A 14,966-nucleotide genomic window follows, 5' to 3' on the forward strand; every position below is an offset into this window, starting at 1 on the left:
TAAGCATTTTTTGGCGTGATTGCCGTGCCTTAAGGCCTTAAACACGTTTGGGTTCAACACCAGTCCCAGCACTGATTTCCCCATTGGCAACTGGAAGAGGCCATGAGGCAGGCCAGCAGAGTTTCTGTGAGTTTCAGTTCCCTGAGGTAATGCACCCAGGCCCGGTTGGACTCACGGTCACTGAGGTTACTGCAAACCATTCATATTCTTTGCTTGTTGGAGTCATTATGGTTTTTTAAGAACCAAACTCCACCTTGGGAGTGAGTGCAGTAAAAGCCGGGACCCAAGGAGGGGGTCATGTACAGAGAAATGTTCTCTTCCCCTCTTTCCCTCTCCAATCCTTGTCCCACATTCCTGAGCCTCTTGCTCACTCTGGTTATTATTTTAACTTTATCCTTGAGCATGACAGCTGGGCAGCCGCTGTGCTGGCCGGGTGAGATTTGTCACTAACTCCGGCTTCAGGTACAACTCTCCCCCTCCCCTGCAGAGACTCCACACCACTTTGAACTGACGGCACCCACAGTGTGACCTGCAGGGCTTCCTCATTTATGGCATCTGGGTCTTCTCAGGCAAAGTTTTCCTCTTCAGAGCAACGGCTATTTAACCCAGAATCATAGAGATGTCCAACAAGCCACCCCACAGGGATTTGGGATGAGTTTCCTGCTCCTGTCACCCTGCCCGGCTTGGGCCAGCCTCCAAGATTCCTCCCCTGACCTGGGAATGTGGAAAGAACACTGCTGCAGGTCTGGATTTTCTGATGGGGGTTAGAAGTGGGGCAGGGAGCATAGGGCCTGGATGCTCCACCAAGAAGTGCCCACCACCCGCCCGGCTGGCCTCACACTCCCTGGCCGGCCGGCTGAAATGTCCAAAGGCCACTATTTGTCCTGACTTGATCTCGGAGCACAGAGCAACCCTATCTGCCTGGCGTGCTGTGGGTGGGTTAGGCTGCAGAGCACTGGGCTGTGGGTATAGTTTCTATGCTGGCGTGGGAGACAGTGCTCCCTGAATGTCTTGTTCAGCTTTTAGGGTCTCTTAGGTGACACAAGTCCGTTCTGGGCCTGGGCCAGATGCTCTCACTGAACTCGCTTTCTGCTGAAAGACACATGAAGGTTCCACTGGGGACAAAAGAGGAGAGGCAGGCTGTCAGTGTGGCTCTGCAGCTCAGCCTCTCAGCCTGGTCTCCTTTCCCCAGAGAGGGAGCTATTTATGGCACGTTATAAATCTGCTGCTGCCAGCGCGAGAGATGGGGACTGTTACGTAAGGCTGTCCGAGTGTGCTGCCTTTTTATTCTCCTTTCTTTCTTATTTTGGGAGACAGGGCTGGGCTTGCAGAAGGTAGCGTGCCTGGGCATTTCTGTTCTCCTGGTTGCAGCAGAATTATTTTTGGAAACTGGTGAATTTGGTCACATGGTAGCAGTTTTCATTCATGAGACCCAAACGATGTGATGAAATTGACCTTACTTCTTAGGCTTCTGCAGGGGGCAGTGCCTTGTGTTGGTGGGTTTGCTTCTGTCCTCAGCACAGTTTAGAAACAGAATGCTGAGTTAGGAGACCTCGCTGGGTCAGAGTCATTTTTCTCCACTTGCCTTGAGTGATGAAAATTTTCTTTGGGTGATTCTTGATTAAAAAAAAAAAAAAGGAGTTCCTGTCGTGGCGCAGTGGTTAATGAATCCGACTAGGAACCATGAGGTTGCGGGTTCGGTCCCTGCCCTTGCTCAGTGGGTTAACTATCCGGCGTTGCCGTGAGCTGTGGTGTAGGTTGCAGACGCGGCTCGGATCCCGCGTTGCTGTGGTTCTGGCGTAGGCCGGTGGCTGCAGCTCCGATTCAACCCCTAGCCTGGGAATCTCCATATGCCGCGGGAGCGGCCCAAGAAATAGCAACAATAACAACAACAACAAAAAGACAAAAGACAAAAAAAAAAAAAAAAAATTGGGCAGTGGGGAAAATTCACCTTCAGAGCTGGAGAATGGTATAGCCTTAAGAATGGCATTTATTTCACATGTGTATGTCAGTGTACCTGTGTGTTTATGTGTGTCTTAGGATGAGAGCATGGGGAAAGAGAGAACAAAGGCAGAAAGACACACGTGACCTGCATTATGTGACAGGCGCACCTGACGGGCGCATGTGTGCAGCCCCCATTTCACGCTCAAGTTCTCCCTGCAGTCAGTGGAAACCTTGGCAGCACCTGCCTTAATCTCCAGCTGTCTTGGCCTCTCCTTTTCTAGGGACACTTAGGGACTCTTATGGGACTTCATAGAAGGCCCTGATAGCCACCTTGAAAACCATATGGCGTCTCCTTTCCTGTGCCTCTCGTTACCCCACGTGGCTCTGACTTTCTGGCTATAGTTGCCGACATCTGCTCCTCCAAGTATTCTTCCTTGTTCTGTGGGGCTCACACATGCCCTCTCCCAAGATCTTCCTGCCTTTGGCAGGGTGGGATAGCAGTAGTTGAAATTTTTGAGTAAATAAGAAATGCTTCCAGGTCTGCTTCTGCCCTTTTTTGAGATAAAACTTTGAGCAAGTCACTTAACCTTTCCCCTCACCCTACCTTGAAGAATGAGAATGGTTCTACCAAACTATAACATAGATTTATTTCAGGAGACAAACGGCATTATGATGTGAAAGCCCTCAGTGAGCAGCATCGTCCTGCAGGGCCAGTGGCTGCTTCCTGGTTGCCCTGCTTTTCCTCCCACTTGGCACCGTTGATGCAAAACTGCAGTGCATCTTCTCCTCCAGCTGTTCAACTCTTACATGATGTTTTCCACTCCTTAGGCCCTTGTCTCAGTATTGAAGGAACTGGCCTGGACTGATGGGAGGGCCAAAAAGGTCAGAGGAGGTGCAGTATGATGAAGGAGAAGAGGAACAGACCTTCATGGGTGCCCGTCAGCTGTCTGCCAGCCCAGCTTGGCCCCGGAGGTCAGATACCCCTCTTTGGGCTGGCTGGGGTATGCATATATCTTTTTTTTTTTTTTTTTTTTTTAGGGCCTCACCCATGGCATATGAATGATCCCAGGCTAGGGGTCAAATTGGAGCTGCAGCTGCCCCACAGCAATGCCAGATCCCCGACCCACTGAGTGAGGCCAGGGATAGAACCCGCATCCCCATGGATACTAGTCCGATTCATTTCTGCTGTGCCACAATGGGAACTCCCAGGGTGTGCATATTTCTTGTAAAGACTTGTCTCAGTGGGATTTTCTCTCTGAGTTCCTTTGCCCCTGTTATGGCAAGTGGGCTATTTTGAGAGCCAGTAGACAGATGTAGGAGAATGGTCATTGGTCAAGGATCACATGGAATGTATGATTCTCCACTGGACTGTGAACAATTTTAAGCACAAACACAATACGCTCACAACTGCAACAGAGAGCGTAGCACCTTTGAAGCCACTCACATCCTAAGCAGGTTACTTCATCCCTCTGAGCCTGTTTTCTCTCCTGTCGAAAAGCAGATTCTGATATTATTTTTATAGGTTGTGAGCCTGAAATCAGATCATGTGTATAAATGACCAAGCCCAGTGCCAGACCTGTAGCTCCTTGGGCAAGGAGTGCTGGAGCTGTCTGCCCTTTCAAAAAGCACACATTGGTCTTATCACCTTCTGAGCAGGCAGCAGTTTGCTCAGAGAAGTAAGTGTAAGGTGGCAGCATAACAAATGGTCCTGGCCAGAGAGGAGGAGACCCTGCTGCCAGTCATGCCTTAACCAAGATCCTTTGCTAGCCAGTCTGCCTCAAGCAGGTGTCGAGGAGTGCTCACTCCAACTTCAAATGGCTCTTTTTCTTTAGGGCCATCCACAGCCTGCAAGTTCCCTGGCCTCATGTGATTATTCCTGAGATAGAAACAATGTGTGGAAAAAGTGCCTCCATTGCATGTTCAGGCGCTAAATGCTTATGATCCCTATGGCAGGTCTCCAGACTTCTGATTCAGTCTCAACCCTGCTGTCCTAGGCCTGGCAGGCCATCTGCTTTCATTGTGTCTGCTTCTTCCACCAACTTGACAGCCAGTTGGTGGTACTGACATTTTATAGATGAGACATCCTGGAACCTGACCCAGGAGTGTGGTCAGTAGGCGGTGGCTGAGCTGGGATTAAACCCCAGCCTGCGTGGTGCCCATGATTGCATCTAAATCATCTTCCTCTGGAGCCAGAAGGGTCTAAGGCTGACCTTGGTTTACCTTCTCACGGGGCTTGGAGCAACACAGGGGCTTTAAGCCTAAGGCACACAGAACCTAAGACCCTTGTGGGAGGCAAAATTCTTAAGTTGTTCCCTCAGGATTTGTGTCTCCTGGTTATTCGGTCAAGCAGTAACGTAGCTACTGCTATGATGATACTTTGCAGATGGAATTAAGGTTATTGATCACATGACTTTAAGGTAGGGAGACGATCCTAAATTTATCTGAGTGTAATTACACAAATGCTTACAGACAGAAAAGGACAGGCTGCTAGAAAGATGTAGCAGAAGGAAAAGATAGAGAAATTCTTGCCTTTGAGGTGTGGGGCCATGTGCAGGCACCAGGGAGAGGCCTCTAGGGGAACATGGCAAGCATGAGAAGGAACATGAGCAGCCTCTAGGGACAAAAACCAGCCTCTGGCTAACAGCCAGCAAGGAAATATGGACTTACGGTCCTGCAACCATAACGAACTGATTTTTGCCAACAACCTGAATAAACTTGGATATAGGTTCTTTCTTCCCCCAGAGCCCCGGGAAGGAGTACAGCCCTGCTGATGCCTCAGCTGGAGCCCAATGAGCGTGTTGGTGCTAACCTACAGGACTGTGACTTGATAAATGGTCATTTCAGGCCACTAAATTTATGGCAATTTGTCACAGCAGCAATAGAGACCTTATTAATCCCGGTGAACAATTTGTCCCTTTTTGCAAACTTTTGCTGTATTGGGACACATTTGTTCAAAATTGCTGAACTGGGGCAATAAGTCAGTCCCCAGATATACCAGCTGCCTTTGCCCTCACATCATAAACTGTGAAAGTCCAAGCATCTGGCTGACCATGGAGAGGAATCACCCAGCACCAGCTTCTCCTTGTCACCTGTTGAGCCTGGTTCTCTCCTACCACCTCTGAGTTTGTCCTAGAGAAAGCTCCTCCTTTAGCACTTGGGAAACAGGTGATCTGTATTCACAAAGGACAGCTGTATCACTTGGCTCTCCTGCCAGAAGCCACTTACGTGTGGGTGGCAGAGGGTTCATGCTCATAGCACTGAGGGAGTGGGGGAAGGGCTGACTGGGACACAGAGGCCCTCCTTGTAGCTCCACCTGCCCGCTTTGGGGGATCCTGGCATGGCTTAGCTGCAAGGCCACTGGCTTGCTAATGCTCATTTCATCCCTACTTTGTTTAGGGGAGGAGGCTGAAGCCCAGAGGAGTGAGACCACCCCCTCAGTGTCACACAGCTCTGGAGGTTTTAGCTAAGATTCTGAGCCACAAAAGCACCATGCTGGAGAGGAAGGAAGGCATAGGAACATGCATACGTGTATTTTTTCAGCAACAAACCGGACTAGGCTTGAGCAGCCTGGCCAGTGCCCTTTGACAGCCTGGGGGAACTGTGAACTGTGGAGTCTAGGAGAAGAATGAGGCAGGCAACCTGGGCCAAGCACTCCAGGCGAGAGGCAGGAAAACACTCTCAGCTCAAATGCAAAACGGCCTCCATGTGCACTTTTTTCTGCTTCTTTTCCCAGCACCTCTTTTGCTGAAAAATTGACCAGGTTGCAGAATTTCTCACTCCTCTGCTAAGAAAAATCCCTCTTTCCCGCAGGCTCCCCAAACACAACCCAGTGAGACAGAGGCGCTTTCATCTTTCAGGGCTGTCCACTCTCACTTTGCTTAAGCCTTGTTTGTTTCCTCTGCCTGAAAGAAGCTTTTTGCTTGGTGTGCTAGGGTTGGCTGGATCCAGAGAGTGTCCAGTGCTGCGGCTGCTTTGTTCCTGAGCCCCGTGTGAGGCCTCAGAAATGACTGCCTACATTAGAGTGAGGGGCAATAACCAGGTGCCAAGGATTATTTTCCCACTGGGTTCCCATCACTTGTCTAAATCAGACCCAGATTACCCCTTTTGCTGGCTCTGTGACCTTTGGAAAGTTACTGAACCTCTCCGAGCATTCTTGTTCTCAGCTGTAAAACGGGACTGGTTAACGGTGCCCAGCTATGAGGGAGGTGACCCAGCAGTGGGCGGTAGAAATTAGAGATTCCAAAACACTTGGCACAGTGTCTGGTGTACACCATGAGTCTCAATAAAAGTTGATATTGTTAGGATTTTACAGATGTGCACTGCTTTATAGAGTACTGGAGTGCAAACTGTATAAATTTAGGAACATGCAAGGATCATGTCTCCTAGACAGTAAATGAATAATTTTGAGGGGGAGGTGACCAGTTTAAAAGTGTGTAAAATTGGAGGGTTAGCTCTGTACTTAGCACCTTTGTTTGCCTCCATGTTTGTAATCCTTTTAACAGTCTGAGAGGTTGTGGGTATCATTACCCCAGAGAGGAGGAAACAGGCTGGAGACCTGCAGGAGCTCATCTCTGTCCTCTTCTCCCCAGTGTTTTGGGGTTGTTGGGGCCATGTGCTGGGTGACCTCCCCCTGGCAGTAGTGGCTGCTTGCCTTCTACGAGTCTGATCAAATATCTGGCTCGTTCGTTCGTTCGTTTCTTTCTTTCTTTCTTTCTTTCTTTCTTTCTTTCTTTCTTTCTTTCTTTCTTTTTTTCTTTCTTTCTTTCTTTTTCTCTTTCTTCCTTCCTTCCTTCTTTCCTTCCTTCCTTCCTTCTTTCTTTTTTTGGTTGTTCCTGTGGAATGTGAAAGTACTCAGGCCAGGGATCGAACCCAAGCCGCTGCAGTGACAATGCCAGATCCTTACTCACTGCACAAGAGAACTCCATGGCTCTGTTTATTTTCACTCCTTGAGCTGTTAGAGATCCTTAGTTATCAGCAGGAAAAAAAAAATGCATTATGAATGCAAACACTGACAAACAGTTGTTCTGAGAAATCAACTCATTATGGTGTCCTCCTCAGCACCACTCACCACTCCAAGGTCCCTGGGTCTCCTGTGACTCTTTCTTCTAATTGAGTGAGGGACCTGCAGCCCGGGTTTTGAATGGTCTATACAATGAGGCTTCCTGATTCCTGAATTGTATGTGAGTGACCTTACCCCATTTAATCATGACATCACATTTGGTGTATATTGGTCTGTGTTGGAAAGGATGAGGTGAGGTTCCATGGAAGCCATCCTGGAGGGTCCATGGGGGATGGGCTGCATCCTTGGAACATCTCAGGAGTGCTTTAGAAAGTTTTCCCATTGATTTCTGTGAATCTTCAAGGTTAGCTGTGTGTGATTTAGGAGTTTCCACCCTTTGGTTCCTGTATGGATCATAGAACCACAGCCTCATAGCTTCAGGAAATCCTCAAGGCAATATGGACCAAATCCCTTGTTTCATTCATTATTGTTTATTCTGCAAATATTTACTCAGTACATAACAGAAGCCAGGGCCAGCCCATGCTTTCCAGGAGCTCACAACCTGTGGGTGAGATGAGTTCTCAGCAAGGGGTGACAAAGATATAGAGGTTTGCCAAATACAGAGAAGCTTTACCCAAAGTCTATACCATGAAATATATACCATGGGACCAGGTACCCTGTGGTGAAAGGTTTCATGGTGAAATAGGCTTGGAAGTGTTGACATATGAATATTGTGGGGAGACCAAGAAAGGTGCCTAATTGCAAAAATCTGGAAATTACACTGTCAGTGATAATGATTATTTTGAGAATTTGATATGTACCTAGCTTGGATGTGTCTTGCATGAATTATTTTATAAAATCCATAGTGGTAGTCCTCTTTAAGAAATCTTTATGTTTAGGACCTTTTGTTTAAAAAAAAAATACTGATTGATGGGGACGGATGGTTGGCAGACTTATCATGGTGATCATTTCAAAATGTATGCAATTGTCCGATCACTGTAGTACACTTGAAACTAACAGAACATTGTACATGAGCTCTATTTCAATTAAAAAGAGCTCAATCAATTTCAGTAGAACAATGACATTTTGCAAAGGGAAAAACTATTTCAAACTTGTGCATGAGGATCACATAGAGGATTCATCTAAGTACAGATTAAAGAAGATTTGAATGAGGTTTCAATCTCTTAATGGGTCTTAAAACCTTTTAGAGTCCATGTTCATTATCTATCACGTCTCTGTGTAGAGCATCCTTCCACGCTGATAAATTCATATTTGCTCTGAGACTTCCTTTTCGCAGCTGCAGCCTTCACTTCTCCATGGCTGCGTCATAATTGGCTCCATCCTCTCTGTTACGTGTTAGCTTGTTCTTAGCCTTTCATTGTGGTCAACACCCTTGGCCCATGTATCCTAGGGACCAAGAGCCACATGTATTTATCCAGGCTGTCCTTCGGAATGTATTACCCTTCCCCTCATGGGTTGTTTAAAACTCTTGTCACCCTTGCTGTACAGTGGGAAAATAAAAAAAAAAAATTTTAATAAAAAAAAAAAACTCTTGTCAGATTGAGCATTGTTATCATTTTAAAATCTTTGTCAGTCTGATAGATTTTCTTTAGATCACAATTTATTAAGATTTTGTTCGTTTTTAAGAGACTCTAGGTAACTGTGCTCCTCTCTCTGGATTGTCCCACAGAGTCCCAGTGAGGAGCCCCTGCTGGTGTGCCAGACCTCTGGGGGGCTGTCCGCCCGACTGCTCCAGACTCCGGCAGCGGGGCCTCCGATGGCAGTGGGCACCTCCCCGTGAAACCTGCCAAGCTGGACGCCACAGCTCTGCACGACGACGCTTTGGCCAACTCTGTGCCCCCTTCGGAGGCGTGCAACCATGCAGTCCTAGCCTGCAGCCCGGGCATCCCTGAGGAGCACTATGTAAGCGAGGCTGTGGAAGATGCTCCCAGCTCCAGAGGGTACCGGGATGCCTGCACCATCACCGGTAAGGGCACCTCTCCCTGTCATGGATGGAGACAGTCAGTGAGGACCAGGGAAGACTGGGGCCACAGGACTGGGTCTGGGGGAGGGATGTGGAGAGTTGGTGAGCTGGGGGAGACCACCAAACGGCAAAGAGTCACAGCTTTTGTGTGTGTTTTAGGGCTGCACCAGCGGCTTATGGGGGTTCCCAGGCTAGGGGTCGAATGAGAGCTGCAGCTGCTGGCCTATACCACAGCCATAGCAACTCGGGATCTGAGTTGAATCTGCAACTTACACCATAGCTCCTGGCAACACTGGGTCCTTAACCCACTGAATGAGGCCAGGGATCAAACCCCCAGCCTCATGGATACTAATCGGGTTTGTTACCACTGATCCACAACAGGAACTCCCTCAAGGAATTATTGAGACAGGTACTTGGAGCCAGCAAAAGAGCGGGCTCTGAGTGGGAATGGTGTGGGTTGGTGTGTGGAACAGCAGTGAGGAGCATAATGATAACTAAATCCAACTGCATTCATATCAGAATTTGTCCATTCTCATCTTGTCTGCATCACTGCACAGTGACAGTTTAAAATGTGCAGATTTGCTTGCAGTAGGTTTTTTTGTTTTGGTTTTTGGCCACTCCTGTGGCTTGGAATCAACTCTATGCCACAGCAGTGACCAGAGCCACTACAGTGACAATGGCTGGATCCTTAATCTGCTGTGCCACAGGGGAACTCCATCCAGTAGCTTTTTACTGTTTTCTCTTACCAGTTAAGCATTGAGAATACCCCTTGTGTCAAGAGCGTCCTGGGTATGAGGGGCACTGAGGTGCCTGGGATCCCAGCCTGGCAGTGCTGCTTTGCCTAACCCAGGAAGGACATGGTTTCAGCACCTGCCCTTTCCCTACTATGACATGTTTCCCCTTGCTTCCTATTAGCACAAAAATATGGTCTGATAGCTCCCTTCTTAAAAAGAATCCTTCTTCCTCCCACTTTCCTTGCAGCCAGGGCCCATGTCTCTGCTCTTTTGTTTGCGACTGTTTCTTTGTTTTCCTCTCCTGTTCACTCCTGTGTCCAGTGTGAGCAGACTTGTGACCCCACCATGCAGCATGGTTAGCACAGTGATAAGCACAGGCCATGGGAGACCACCAAGGAGGGTGCCTGGCCGAGGAGATCAGGAGGGCTCCTCAGAGGAGGCAGTGTCTCAACTACGTCTTCATTTGTCCAGACACATCAACTAATCACTTGGATTCCAGCGGCGTCTGTGCCAGTGAAATCCAGGAAACATCTAGCCTATTAAAGTTGTTTCACGTTGAACGTGACAGCTGAGGGCAAATTAATGGCAGAACGCAGTACTAACTTCAAACCCTGTGGGGTGTGGTAACAGGGGGTTTTTTGCTGGGACATCTGTAGCAAGCACTGTAGGGCAGCTGAGAAACAGCTCAGGGCTGTCACTTTTGGCAGTGGCTTGGTAAACAGGAGTGTAAAACGTAGGCACTATTATCCGTTTAAGTGCTAGGCAGCCAGGCAATGCAGAACATGCTCAGGTTCAAGTCTTGTTTGATTGTTGCTGAGAAGAAGACACAGGATAGAAAACATTCTCGAGAGACCTGGCTTCTCCCCGAGAATGCGTATGTGAACTTCAAGGGCTTTGCCAAGTGCAGTCCTGGGAGACCGCTTGGCATCCAGCCTCTGATAAATCTGTGCCACCCCCTGTTCCCAGGGAGTGCTGAGTTGAACAGCAGGCCTTTTGTTCCTCTGTAATTTTTAGGCAAAGCCAAATGCCCATCACAAAGCCCTGCTCCCCTCTTCCTCCCCCTACCCCCAGCTCAGGGATATCATATTTTGGGGTGCGGCATTTTCTGTTTGGGGCGGTTTAACGAGATGAGCCGATAGGGTGCCCAGACTGCCTGGAGTTACGTAACCCATTGTGCTTCCAAGGCTGTGCACAGTCTTAGGATTTGCCCCAACAAGCAAACTCAGAGAACTGCTGAGTAGGTGCTGGAGGTGGCTGTGCCGAGGTGCTACTCAGGCTGGGTGCTCATGGAGGATCGCTCCGCTTTCTGAACTGCCTTTGGACTTTCCTTCTGCACATGGCATTGGTATTCCAGTTTGGGCAGCCCGCGAGGGCCCAGCCTCTGCCAGGACTCTGCCCAGGCAGCCTCATTCGGACAGGCTCATGTGGTAAGTGTGTTTGCCTGGTATTTTTGCTGTTGCTCTTGTTTGTAAAAGTTGTGGCCGGAAGGGTGAAGAGGCCACAGGAGAAGTCATTTCTCTCCTGCTCTGTTCTACTTAGACAGTTGTCCTTGGACCTGGGGTGGGAAATGGCAATACTGAGTTATTGACAGGCAGAGGAGGGACCGTGGAAGCTGCTCAGCCCCTGATCCAGCCTCAGTAGAATCAAGTGACCCCTGTGAGGCCGTGAGCAGCAGGTCTGAGTTGGGACCAGGCTTCCGGACTCTCACCATCTCGCCCTTCCAAGTTCTGTGTAGTGACTGACCGAGGTTTCTAAGGCCCCTTCTGCCTCTCCAACTCTGTGATTTTCCTGCTCCATCTCTTTATCCTGGTTTCTTAGAGCTTCACTTGGTGTCCTGTGTCTTTATCCTGGTTTCTTAGAGCCTCACCTGGTGTCCTGTGTCTTTATCCTGGTTTCGTAGAGCTTCACCTGCTGTCTAGGTCAGCAAGGAATTTTTCAGAAGGTAAAGAACAGAGTCAGACAGTGACTGCCTCCCTCCATCCCTCTTTTCTGCCCTCACTTTTCTATCTTTTTTTTTTTTCTGTACTCAATGGGCTTGGCCCTCGACCTCCCATCCACACCCAGGTGATGGCAGTGGTGGTGGTGATGGCAAGCTTGCTAATCCGTTCTGCTCTGGCTTGTCTCTTGCTATGGGCTTTTGTTTCTCCTCACTTCCTCTAAGCTCATCAGAGTCCGATGGGTGATGACCCATCTGGTTTCTGTCCTGTCTGTATGCTGCTACCCACGAGCTGTCTGGGCCACAAACCAGTAAATTCCTCAGACGCCGGAGCTCTTCTTAGCCCTTCCCACTCAATTTTAGGTTTCAAGATATATGAGACTGGATGGGAGATTATGGAGACATTGTGCTATAAATGTGTACGTATGTGTGTGCACATTTAAAGTGTCTTCATGCTTATTCAATAATTCTGTTCAATTAGCATCTGTCTGAGGCCAGCTTTTTGGTGGGATCCATAGATGAGATCTCCATGCAGAGCCCCAGAGGCGGGAGAGGTAGAAATGACCTGCTGTGACCCTGGCCAGGATTGTTCCCACTGTGCTTAAAGCTGCCTTGTCTAAGCACCCTCATCATCACAGGGCCACCCTCAGACTTGATGATCTATCCTCTGAAAATATGTTGAAATAAAATATCATGGAATTCTTTCTTGAATGTATAAATGTAAAGTTTAACTTATCAGTCCCTGACTAGTGTGATATTTTTATGGTGTTTTCCATTGAACATGTAGAATGTACATGGTGCTTACTTGGCTAAGTGAAAGAGAAAAGAATAGACTGTGAAACATCCCTTCTTTCACAGAGTGAGAACTAGGATCTAGGGAATTATAAATCTTTCTTCAGATTCATAGCTTAGAAATGTCCTTTGCTTCTTCTCTTGGTGGAATGGCCCCTATTTAGTGGTCGGTTCGTTTTCTTAAATGCAGTGCAGGAGGAGGGCCCTTTTCGGTGGCTCTTAGAACTGATGCTTAATCTTCAGCCGAGCACAAAAACATTCCCATTTGTTTTTTAAACATGCTGCAAATGATTTGGGGGCGGGGGGCACCAGGTGGCTTTACTTCCTCTCTGTTCCTCATCCTTAGGTGAGGGAATAGACTGTTTATCAGACAAGGTTTTGATGTATACTGTAAAATTTAGTTAAAATGTGTAAGATTCTTGACATGTGATTGGGAGGCCCTGTTCCAGAGGCTTGACGTATTTTTGTCTTCCTAATTGGTTTTCATTCTGAATTTGAAACAGTTTTTCCATGTATCTAACGTACTTTGACTTTGCCCACTTCAGTTTTGGGAAGCTGGCAAATAATAAATTATGATAAAAAATAAAGCGTAATCTCATTAAAGATTTGATCAGAGGTGCTTTGCGGGGGCTTCACGATATCCATCCCAACTACAAATAGCATTCTTGAGGGTGTTCTTTTAGGTGCCAAGTTTTCATATTGGATTTACATAAATTTGTTTTGCAAGTGTCAGAGTGTCACTTCACACATACTTTGTTCAAGGCGCTCTTTGGTGGGACTGGACTGGACCAGGGTTCGAAGGCAGTTGCTGGTGGAGGGGCGGCATGGGCCTCAGCACTTTGTCCCACTCAGCTAAGGTTTGCTGCAGGGCCTTTCCAGGGATTCACTGAAAGAGGGTGCTGGGTGAACCTTGCAGGTGTGTTTGGGTGTTCTCCCAGCCACATAGTTCACAGGTAACTCTGGGGACTCCTGGCCCAGAGAAACCTGTCTTTGTTCTCTGACCTCTGATCTTGTCTGATCTTGTGTGAACACTGACAAACTTGAGCAAATCAAGCTGAAACTATGAGAACAGGAACTTTATAAGTATAATTAGACCTGGAACAAATCAAATTTCATAAATCTTGTATTAGTCAGGGCTCTCCAGAAGAACAGAACCGACAGGATATATATGTATATATATGTGTGTGTGTGTGTATATATATATATATATACACATATATATATATATATATAAATCAAGAGGTGTGTTATAAGGAATTGGCTTCCACAGTTATGGAGACTGACAAGTCCTAAGATCTGTAGGTAGCAAGCTGGAAAACCAGTGATGTAATCACCATCCAAAGATCTGCAGGCTCGCCATTGTAGGAAGAGCTGATGTTTCAGTTGGAGTCCAAAGGTAGGAAAATTCTGATGTCAGCTGGAGGGCAGTCAGGAAGGAAGAATTCTGTCTTCCTTGAGGGGCAGTCAGCCTTTTTGTTCTATTCAGACCTTCAGTGGATTGGGTGAAGCCTGCCCACATCACTGAGGGGAATCTGCTTCACTCAGTCTACCAATTTAAATCTTAATCTCATTCTCAAACACCCTCACAGAAACATCCAGCACAATGTTTGGCCAGATATCTGGGTACCCTGCGGCTCAATCAAGTTGATAATTAGCCGCCACAGATCTTAAAGGAAAGCACTTACTGAGTAGTTGCTCTGTGCCTGGCAGGCCTCCAGGCACTGCCCTGGAAACTCACCTTTTTCTCAGCGCTACCCTGCCAGGTGGGAACTGTTTCCACCCTCACCTTTGAGGAGGTGCGGAGTGGGGTGACCTGTCTTCCCATGTAAACCAAGTATCCTTGGGGATTAGACCCAGCAATGTTGTTTTCTGACCCTATTTTAACATCCTTCATTGTGGATTTCTCTCTTCCAATGATGTCCTTTACCTAGGTTTTTTGGGGGGATTTTTTGGGTTTTGTTTTGTTTTGGTTTTTGGCTGCCCTTTGGCAGATGGAGTTCCTGGGCCGGGGATCAGATTTGAACTGCAGTTGTGACCTACACTGCAGCTGTGGTAACACTGGATCCTTTAAGCCATGTGCTGGCTGAGGGATTGAACCAGCATCCTTGGCAAGGCAGAGACACTGCTGATCCCTCCCACTGCGCCATGGTGGGAACTCCTAACTAGGGTTTAAATTTAAAAAATAACAATATGCAAATGGTAAAAGTTGAAATTGTACCAAAGCATAGTAACAATCACCTTTCTATCTGTACAATTTAACCATTTTTAAAAAAAATCATTCCAGAAGTTTTTATGTAATTTTTTTCCCTAAAGCTATGCACATGGGGCCATACTGTATACCCTAAGCTGCATTTAAAAAATTAACGTATTACTTAGGATTGTTTCATTATAGTACATAGAGTGTTGCTTATTCCTTGAAGTAGCTCTATAGTTGCCCATTATTTGAATTTATCATCATCATCTTCCATTTATTGGAACCAGCAGTTCTCAGATATAATATTTCTTTCTTTCTTTCTTTTTTTTTTTTTTTAGTCTTTTTAGGGCTGTGCTCGCATACAGAGGTTCCCAGGCTAGGGG

General features: G+C 47.3%; 1 protein-coding gene across 16 annotated transcripts in view; it reads left to right on the plus strand.

The window, feature by feature from the left end:
- The window catches only part of TRAK1 (trafficking kinesin protein 1), a 161,282-nt gene that overhangs the window by 48,496 nt on the left and 97,820 nt on the right, over window positions 1-14,966 (plus strand). For 8 of the 16 annotated variants that reach the window (XR_014822812.1, XR_014822814.1, XM_084987874.1 and 5 more), the window contains exon 2: window positions 8,634-8,930. Coding sequence is in view for 6 of the 16 variants with exons in the window: in XM_084987870.1 (XP_084843996.1) it covers window positions 10,998-11,088 (91 nt within the window). In the remaining 10 variants the exon portion in view is untranslated. Of the gene's footprint in view, window positions 1-8,633; window positions 8,931-10,850; window positions 11,089-14,966 lie in introns of those variants that run through there. The other 8 variants (XR_014822808.1, XR_014822809.1, XM_084987870.1 and 5 more) reach the window with 1 other exon arrangement.

The sequence above is a fragment of the Sus scrofa genome, chromosome 13 (genome assembly GCF_054392235.1).
Source record: "Sus scrofa isolate SSC_HxYL_T2T_F1_AM1 chromosome 13, Sscrofa_HxYL_maternal_Yorkshire_Landrace_v2.0, whole genome shotgun sequence".
NCBI classification, from domain to species: domain Eukaryota; kingdom Metazoa; phylum Chordata; class Mammalia; order Artiodactyla; family Suidae; genus Sus; species Sus scrofa.